At 42.4% G+C, this 10,452-nt stretch overlaps 1 protein-coding gene across 1 annotated transcript in view; it reads left to right on the top strand.

Moving 5' to 3' along the window:
• Positions 1-7,205, top strand: part of Adamts9 (ADAM metallopeptidase with thrombospondin type 1 motif 9) — a 168,628-nt gene extending 161,423 nt beyond the window's left edge. The window contains exons 39-40 of the mRNA XM_059258235.1: positions 2,845-2,939; positions 5,561-7,205. Coding sequence (XP_059114218.1) covers positions 2,845-2,934 — 90 coding nt within the window. The 3' untranslated portion in view covers positions 2,935-2,939; positions 5,561-7,205. The remainder of the gene's footprint in view (positions 1-2,844; positions 2,940-5,560) is intronic.
• The last annotated feature ends 3,247 nt before the right edge of the window (positions 7,206-10,452 follow it).

The following is a 10,452-nucleotide window of genomic DNA, read 5'->3' as shown; positions in this document are numbered from 1 at the left end:
TTCCCCAGACCCTGCGACCTACCTATCCCTTCATTTGTAAGTTATGCCACTGATAAACTTTCCTTTTAACTACGTGGAGTGGCCTTAATAATTTCACCAATATCTGGCACCCAACGTGGGGCAAATTGGGTGGCTCCTGCCCTCAGCTTTGTGGTTGAAGACTAGATACTTACAATTTTCCTTAGTTATGATAAAAGATAAGTTAGATATAAAACCTTAAACTCACCAATATAAGATAGATAGGATATCTTCTTTAATATTGTAACTGTAATTCTTGCTCGGTAATTGTTTTATTATACGTAATTTTACTATGTTAAAGTTAAAACCTTCCTTTTTGAAAAAGAAGAAAAGGGGAAGTGCTGTGGATATCGTTCTGTATAAATAAACACTGATTGGCCAGTGGCCAGGCAGGAAGTATAGGCAGGACTAACAGAGAGGAGAATTGAGGGAACAGGAAGAAGGAGGGGGAGACACTGCCAGCCACCGCCAGGACAAGCAGCATGTAAAGATGCCGGTAAGCCACGAGCCACGTGGCAACATTCTATAATCTTTATAGAAATGGGTTAATTTAAGATATAAGAACAGTTAGCAAGAAGCCTGCCACGGCCATACAGTTTATAAATAATGTAAGCGTCTGAGTGATTATTTTATACATGGGTTGTAGGACTGCGGGGCTTGGTGGGACCTGGAGAGAAGCTCTCCAGCAACAACATAGCATAAGTTTTACCTATAAAACTTTTTCCTCAGTTATAGGGTAAAGTTTCTTAAGGACTACTATGGACTTGGTAGCAAAGATAATGTTCAAAGCCACTAAGGGTTCACTTGTAGTGGCAGGGAACAGTTTTAATTCTCATCTCTCACCTCAAGAAACTTACTCAAAAAAATTGGCTGATGCTAAGTTCTTACATTCCTGTACAATGGGATAAGTCAAGTGTTCGGGCTCAAGGTCTCAACAAAACTAATCTCAAAACTGGGTGGTGACATCACATGGGCTGGGCTCCCAGACCGAGGAAAAGGAGATTGTGAGCTGAGCACCAGCATTTATCTCTCAGTGTGACCAGCTGCCTCGCTCCCCTGCTGCCGTGCCTGTCCGGACGAACGAATGTGTGGGACTGTACTCTCAAACTGCGGGCCCCAAAACGACCGGTTCTCCTCCACGCGTCTGCTTCCCTTGGGTGTTTTGTCATGCCGACAAGAAAAGTGACCAACAAGAAAAGTGACCACCAGCTCAGTCCCTCTGCTCTGGCTCTCTCTCAGCGTCTTGGACACCTTTGCATCTGAGTCTGTTCCACAGAGACGGGGCACAGACGTCCATCCTAAGGGGCTGCAGAATGAGGACTGCCTCCTCAGAGAAACAGCAAGATCTGTCGACTCACCAGGAGCCGGAGAAAAACTACACAACGTGATCTGTCTGCCTTACTCTTAACTGACTGATGACTGGACTCCCATTCTCAGGGCTTGCAAGAATCCCTTCTTCTTGCCAAAGGGGTGGGTCTTTTTAGGCCACGTTATTTCCTCTGGAACCGCTTCTTCAGTTCTTGCTGTTAAACAAAACATATTTAACTCAGTCGGTATATTTTTTTCTTATTTCACTAACAATTGAGCCACATGGAATGTACCTACTCTTGCATTTTTTGTATGTGAAAAAAGCATGCTGTGTTGACATTCTATCTTAAATTTTCCACATTTTGACCGCCGCTTTCTTGTAAGTTGGAAATATTGTGGTAAGAGCTTAGTGTGGTGGTATCAGTCCATGTTTCCTTAAGCACATCTGTACTGCCGTTGTGTAACAAACACAGTGATTTGTTGCCTGAAATTGATTACAGAACACGCCACATGCCCCTGTCTATTAGAAGCATGACATTTAAAACCCGCTGTCCTCATCTTTTTCTTGATGTATCACAGGGCAACAGCCTGGTGGATTAGTTACTTGTCCCATGGCTAGGACAAAGTATCCAGCAAAAGCAAGGGAGAGGAGGAAGGGTTTGTTGTGGGTCCGTCTAAGGGTACAGTCCATCATGGGGAGGAAGGCATGGTCACAGCAGTAAGATGGCTATCACATTGCATCTATGGTCAGAAAGTACAAAGACGGATGGGGAAAACGCCATCGTGTTTTCTGACTCTTCTGGGCTGTAATTCAGTCTGCGCTCTGAGCCTGTATTTAGAGTGGGTGTTCCCTCCTCTGAAACACATCCAGAATTGTGTTTCTAGGTGATTCTAAAATCCAGACATGCCGACAATGGAGATTCACCATCACAGCTGTAGTATGAAATGTTATAATCTCGCAGTCCACCTCGCACTCTGGAGTGCTGGGTTGTGCTGCTGGGATTCATGGTGTGCTGGGCAGCAGCATGAAGCTGGAAACTACTCATTCCTCTTATTACAGCGTGAAAGCAGCTACAGGCTGTCGGTACATAAATGATGCATGCTGGCCGTGCCAAAATTTGAATTTTTTTTTACAACTTTTAGGTGTCAAGACACACTAGTCTTAGTTTGATTTTTCTCAACTGTATAGAAAAGTCAAAACTAACAAGGCATGGAGATGTATATCTACAATCCCAAACCTGGGAGATTGAGGCCAGCCCGGGATGCATAGCAAAACCCTTGCTTTATCTCAGACAAACCAACAAAAAGGTAAAAACCACTCCAGAAGCAGGCAGTAGGTGTCTGAACTTGACCCTGTGAGCCTAGTCCACTGGCCTACGCAATTAGACCAGCATGGCTGTGCTGAGTTTCATTTCAACACTTACTACAGGTGCAAATATTCATTTCCCTCCAAACCATGGCAAGCCCCCGCAAATCACTAACCTCCCAAGTCATCTAAGAGGATACCTGTTTTTGCAGGATGGTACCCGGGTTGTTGGGAAATGCGGCGGTTACTGTGGGAAGTGTACTCCATCCTCGGGCACGGGCCTGGAGGTGCGAGTTTCATAACTAAGGTAAGTCCTTCCCCCTCCCCACCTCCCCTTTCATTTTACTCTGTAGCCTAATGATGAACAAATATGAGTGAGTGTCCTTTCCTCCAGACAGGGCTACTGTCAAGTATTATGAAGTTGGCCCAATAGTAACAATCTTGTTTATCTGTCTTTCTGTGCCTGCAGCCACCTGTCCCTCACCCTTGAACCCAAGTCCTCAGGCCTCATACATTCAGTTCCTCTGTATTGCTAGTTGAAAACGCCGCCTGCTGGGCCTCACCTCCAGAAGTCTTACTTCCTAAGGTCTCTGGTATATCCAGAGATCTATGTTTTGAATATTGGGAATTGTGATGTAGGGGGCTGAGATAAACACTTCGAGAATATAATGATCACAATAGTGCTGGTGTTTATCAAGCTCCCACTGTGCTGAGCAACTTACAGGCATGGTTTCATCCAATCCTCACAAGGAAATCGTGAGGCAGAGCTCTTGTCTTATTTTGCAGTAGAGGAAGTTGAGGCTCACAACCGTTAGTTTCCTTAAGGTCACAGTGACAGCTTATGCCAACAGCATTGCTCTCAATGACTACAGTGTCACAGATTTGCCACTCAGAGTGGGGCCAACAGCTCGGCGTCATCTGAGATCTTGTTATAAATGCGGATCTTAGACCCCCGCCCTGTGTATACAAGAAATCAGAATCTCTAGTCTATCAAACTCCACAGAAGACTTATGCCAACAAATGCTCCCTCTGCTGGACAAAAGACTAAACTGCTCACTTTTCATTATCCTGGTACCTTCAGCTACATGGTGCAGTTTAACCAACCTTTGTGACTGTCTAACACCTTCCCTGTGACTTCCAGTAGCCTATTCAGTTCCCTCCAAAGCTCGTTCCTGTTCCAACACACGAGTTGCTATTTGACAAATATTTAAGTAAACATCAATATTGAAAGTATTCTTTTTATGTATTTTTTAAAACAGGCTCTTGCTTATTAGCCCAAGCTAGCCTCAAACTTGGGGTCTTTGTGCCTCTGTCTCCCAAGTGCTGGGATTGCAGTTGCACACCACCACATCTGGGCAGAATTGCAACCTTAAATTAGTACTGTTTGTGTTGCAAAGGGGAAAGAAAATACATTAACTAACTGAGATGCTTGTGTGCTGTGCCCTCTTCATAGCTGCATAGGGTTCCACAGTACTATCCTTCTCCATCGATCAGCAGGGAGTCCCTCATGATGCTTCTTCTCGGCATGCCATCTTTCCCACACCCAGGCCTTGCTGAGATTATATCATCATTATAGCTCCTGATTAAACTAAATGCTGTCCACAACCAGTCTGCAAAATAACTCTCCTCGGGTTGGAGAGATGGCTCAGTAGTTAAGAGCACTGGCTATTTTTCCAGTTGACCTGGGTTCCATTCCCAGCACCCACATGGCAGCTCCATCTGTAACTCCAGTTCAGAAATCTGATACTCCCTTCTGGCCACCAAGGGCACCAGGCACACATGTGACACCCAGACATACAGGCAAGCAAAGCACATACCACACACACACACACAAAAAAAAAAAAATAATAATAATAATAATAAATAACACCTCTCCTTATCTCTGGTGAGGTCACATGGTCAGTTCCAAAGTAGGGTGTCTGGAGCCTGAGATCTTGTGCCTACTGAGAGTCACTGACAACTTCTTTTGGAAGAGGATCACTTCTAAGAGCAGGAAGAGATTTGGCCTGGGACTGCAGCTCAGTGATAAAACACTTTCTCAACATGAACAAGGCATGGGGTTTGACCCTTAGAACAGGCACAGTGAACAAAACAATAGTGTATGAGTTCCAGGGCAGCCTGGGCTAGACAATAACACACGCACACGTGTGCGCACACACACACACACACACGCACGCGCGTGCACACGCGCACTCACATGCATACACGCACACACGCAGGAGGCAGGTACTTAGGATCTAAAAAGGAGAGATGGGGTGGAAGTAGGCAAAACTCAGCAGGTATACACTAGAGACCCCATTTCCATATGCTCTTTATATCTGCTTTTCTTATATATGTTATCTGTCATAAAATATGGGTACATATGTACAAAATTTACATGTATAAATTCACATGTATGTAAGAAGACTAGAAAGAAACGTCCTAACATTTGAATGTTATCTCAGATGAGCTTTCTAGGCACTGAGCTTTTTTCTCTTTTATTCTTTTGTAATCGTTCTTTTTTTCCTTTCTTTTTAAGTTGCGTTCATTTATTTATGTATGTATGTATGTGTTGGTGCATGCACATGCCTCCGCATGCCTGTGGATCTGCAGACAACCCACAGGTGTCAGTTCTCGCCTTCCGGCAAGTGCCTCTCCTCACTATGCCACTTGCTGCTCTCCTTCTTCTGTGGTGCTGGAGGTCAAACCCGAGACCTCACACTACTAGACAGACACCCCACCACTGAGCTGCATCCCCAGCCCACTTCTGTGTTGCTCAGAGCAAACAAATAAGTAAAGAGATAACCAAATAAGTAAGAGTTCACTTTGTAACCTGGAGAAGACCCTAAGTGACACTTGGTAACTCTGCATGTGAAAGTGCCTAGTCGCCTGCTCTCGGCTTTCAGCCTTTGGCAGAGAAGGTGTGTAACTCTTAGTTTTTTCTTTTAGGGGCTCTGAAGAGGAAACTATTATGGAATGGATGAAGGATAGTAATTCAATACCTCCACCTTAACTTTGGGTGCATCTGTGTGTGTGTGTGCGGACCTGTCTGCTTGTGTGTGTGAACGTGTGTGTATATGAGTGTACATATGCATATATATAAATATATATAAATATATATATACAGATTGAGCATCCCTTATCCCAAAATTTAAAGTCTGAAATGCTCCAAGTTCTGAAACCTTTTGAGTGCCAACATGAGATCTCAAATGGAAAATTTCATGCCATGAAACTTTGTTTTATACACAAAATTTGTTGACGTACCATATAAAATTACATTTCTGTCATGTATGTAAAGGTGCATGGGAAACACCAATGAAGTCCATATCCCACGTTCTTGGGCAAGTATTGCTCTCTACCTGAGTACCCTACTGCTTAAAAGCTATACTAAAACCTCCTAGTAAGCCCAACGCCACTTAAAAGAAAGAAGCATAAATGAATACTATGTTCAGATTTGAATCCCATCCCCAAGGTATCTCATTTTTTATATGAGAATATCACCAAGTCTTTGAAATGTCCGGCATACACACTAATGGTCTCAAGCATTTCAATAAGGGATACTCAACCTGTGGAATACCCTAATGATGTAAAGTTTAATATTTATGTTTGAAATTATTTATTGTGATGTAATATTTTTGTACGTAAAATGATTTTATTGTGACTGCCTGTGCATGACGCCCTCCCTTGCAGTCAGACCGCTGCATTTTACGTACTCTACATTATATGTAGTATATGACAAAGTGACCCTTCATTATCACGGTACACTGTTGTTTACTTTTTACCTGAAAATGTGTTTTTACTGTTACATTTTGAGAATTGTAATTATTTTTTTTAACAATCTAGCTGTCATCAAGGTGCTACGTGAGTTGAATAAGGGTATTTTTGGCAATTGTGGGAATGTTTCATTAGCCAAGAAGTGAGTTAGCAACATCACAGATTGTACCAACTGCTTATTATCGTATCTATTCCGTTTCATGTGATCTCTGGGAAGAAATATGTTGCCTTGGTGCTAATATTATATGTTTTTAAAGTAATCTTCAGAGTAAAAAATATAAACAATAAAAGGGAGTAACAGATAGATAATTCATAATGGATAAAATCACTTGGCTAGAGTAAGACCCACTATTAACACTTATTTGTAGACATGCCTTTTTTGGATAGTAGCTGGACTCATTTCTTCCTGCTGTTGTTGGTAATATGCTTTACTCTGGTCCATGGTGCCTTGGACTCCTTTCAATCATTGGGAGGGTCCACCAATAGCTTCCTTACGTAGAGACACTGGGAAAGGGAGGGTCTCTTGCTGTTTTGTCAAGATCTCCTCAAAGATACCCAAGTTTACCAGTATCAAGACAAAGGATATACAGCAAGATCATAGCCTTAACACCCCTCGGCATACCCATGGCCTTCAGCACCCCTAAGCGGACTCGAGAGAACTACAGAAGCAGATTCTGAGCCATGGAGATCGACCACCTCTCACATGAAAACTTTGGCCAATGATATGACTTCCCTTCAGGCTGTGAGCCTAATACCCTGCCGGGTTTCCTGTGGTCTTTGGCATTTGTGTGAAAAATAAACTGGCATATAAGACGCCCGAGTCTTCCTGACCTTCCACGAGTCCACCTTTTGTTACTTCTTTCTGAAGTGGAAGTGCTGAAGCTGTGGTCACAAGACGTTTTGCCTGAGAAAGCCTGCCCAAGCTTTCCAAGACCAAAGAGATTAGGAAAACCCTGACAGTGTTCTCCAACTCCACAGAAATACCAGAGCACAGTATACTCGGTGTATGAACAAGTGTCATCCTCTATTGTTAATATATGTGAAACATATTATAAATAAATATCGTGACCACATCCAAACCATGTATGGTTCTCTTGGCTTCTGGTTTGTATTTGATTAACATTCAAATACAAACATCTTTAGGGTTTTTTCCTCTATATTTTTGAGATTATAATGTATTACATCCTTACCTTTCTCCAAACTTTCCTGTCTTAGGGTTTCTACTGCTGTGAAGAGACACCATGACCAAGGCAATTCTTATAAGGGAAAAACATTTAACTGGGGTGACTTACATTTTCAGAGGTTTAGTCCATTATCATCAAGGTGCTACATGGTGGTGTGCAGGCAGACATGGTGCTGGAGCTGAGAGTCCTACATCTTGATCAGCAGGCAACAGGAAGTAGTCTGTCTCACTGGGCGTGGCTTGAGCATATATGAACCCTCAAAGCCTGCCACCATGGTGACATACTTCCTCCAACAAGGCCACACCTCCCATTAATGCCACTCCCTTTGGGAGCCATTGTTGTTTTTATCCAAGTTGTTCTATTAACCAATAAAGATTTGGGAGTAAGATATTGGAGTGGTGTCTTATTTAGTTTCCATGAGTCTGTGTCTATAGTTTGCATTGTTGTTGATACCCCACTCTAGTCTATCCTGGTCAGATAGCTGCAGGATATTATTTCAATTGTCTTATATTTGTTGAGACGTGCTTTGTGTCTTAATAGGTGGTCAATTTTGGAGAAAGTTCCGTAAGTTTCTAAGAAGAGTGTTTTGGTGAAATGTGCTGTAGGTATCTATTAAGTCCATTTGATTTAGGCTGATATTTAAATCCATGGTTCTTTTTTTGTTTAGTATTTTTTTTCCAGATGACCTGTCTATTGGTGCAAGTGGGGTATTGAAGTCACTCACTATCACTATGTTGGGGTTAACCAGTAGTTATAGACTAAATAGTATTTCTGTTATGAAATTGTGTTTAGTGCATATATGTTTAGAATTCTACTATCCTATTGATGGATTTTTTTCCTTTAAGGGATGTAAATGACCCTCTTTGCTCTTCTGGCTAGTTTTGACTTGAAGTCTATTTTGTCTGATCCTGGGTAACCAGCCACACCTGCTTATTTCTTAGTTCCCTTTGTTTTGAGCATCTTTTTCTACCCTGTTAGCCTCAGACGGTGTCCGTTGTAGGTGAGCTGTATTTCTTAGAGACTGCAAACAGATAGCTCTTGATTTCTTCTAATCCTATCTGCTCTCCTGTGTCTCTTGAGGACTTGAGACCATTGATATGGAGTTATTATAGAACAATGTACATTAACTCCTGGGTTTTGTTGTTTTGTGGTGTTTTCTTAGTCTTTTTTTTTTTTTTAATTAACTATCCTAAAATTGTTTGTCTATTCTCTGTAACCTCTTTGGGGTGTTTATCCTTGTTTTCAGACTGAAGTATTCCTTCCAGCATCCTACATAGAACTGGATAAGGGGTCATAAATTCTTTCATCTGCTTTCATCAGGGAAAGTTTCTATTTTTTTTTTTCATTTTAATAGAAATTTTTGCTGGGCATGCTATTTTGGGTTGACAATTGTCTTTCAGAACTTGGAATGCATCTTTCCAGGCTTTTCCGGCTTTAAAAGCTTTTGTCAAATAACCAGGTTGTATTTAAATGTGCGCACCTTTATAAGTGACTTGACATTTGCCTCTTGCGGCTTTTAATTCCCTTTACATTGTCTCCATGTTTCTAATGTTTTATTTACAATATGGCATGCGGAGCCTCTTTTGCGGTCCTGTCTATTTAGAATTCTGTGTGGCTTTTGTACTTGATGGGCCTATTTTTCTCTAAGTTTAGGAAATCTTTTCTACAATGTTATTGGAAATGTTCTCTATGCCTTTGTTCTGCTGGCCTTCTCCCACAATCCAAAAATCGCATCTTTTGATGAGGTTCCGGATTTATTATTCAATTTGGTCTTCACTGAGTACTCCAGTCCCGTTGCCGTGTCTCCCATCTCTGAGCACCTGCTTTCTAGTCCATTAGCAAGGCTTTCCTCCAGGCTTTGGATTTGGCTTGTTGTTTTCATTCCCAGGATCGTATCAGATTGAATTTTCCGTGTCTTGGATGAACTTCCTCATTTCAGTCCTGTCCTCCTGGAGTAGAGTTCTATCTTCTTTGCATTGTTGGAATATACCTTGAATCATTCTTTTGAATTCTTCGGAGGTTCCTCAAAGTCGTTTTGATCAGGTGACATTACAGGGTTAGTGACGCATTTCAGTTGTTTGTTTGTTTGTTGTTTGTTTTTTCATGTTATTTCTATTTCTTCACCAAACGTATCTGGAGTGAGTTCGTTGGCTGAGTTTTTCTTTCTTTTTTTTTTTTGTTTTTAAGACTGTAGTTCCTTTTTTTCTTTCTTTCTTTCTCAATGGTGGTGTTTTCAGTGTTTGGTGGAGGACTAAGTCCTTTCCCTCTGTGGTGTTTATGGAGGTTCTATCTTCAGTCATCTCTGAGGGTCAGTCAGGTATTGTCCTGTGTCAGCTAAAGCCTCCTCCGACCTGGGTCTACAGCTTTCCCTTTAAGTTGTGACACTATCCACACACCTGAGGGCCTTCCCAGGGGTCAGATCTGATCTGCTTTCAGTTCCTCAGCCCCTCCCCTTGCCGCATTCCACAGCTTGTTTTGAAGCCACTTTGGAATGCAGACCTCCCCAAGCACCAGTAGAACTTATGGGATTCAGGATTGCTCTGCCTCCTGCCCCGGCCCTTGGCAACCACTGTGCTGGAGCTGATGGGAGATGTGGAACTTCACATCTTGTTTCCCACCTTGTGTTTTGAGACAAGATCTCTTACTGGCCTGGGACTGTCCAATTAGGCTGACTGTGGAATGAGTCCCTAGGATCTGCCCCCACAGCACAGATTACAAGCGCACACCACCATCCCCAGCTTTTAAGTTTAGGATCTGACGCTCAGGCGCAGGACTTCATGTTTGTATAATGAGCACTTGACTGACTGAGTGATCGATCGCTCCAGTGGCAGAGATACCGGCTTTACACACCTCTACAACTGAAAAAGAACCTGCTGCCCTGCT

The sequence above is a fragment of the Peromyscus eremicus genome, chromosome 3, assembly GCF_949786415.1.
Source record: "Peromyscus eremicus chromosome 3, PerEre_H2_v1, whole genome shotgun sequence".
Classification (NCBI taxonomy): Eukaryota; Metazoa; Chordata; class Mammalia; order Rodentia; family Cricetidae; genus Peromyscus; species Peromyscus eremicus.
The sequence above is the reverse complement of the archived record's forward strand: the minus strand, read 5'-3'. Positions and strand labels throughout refer to the sequence as shown.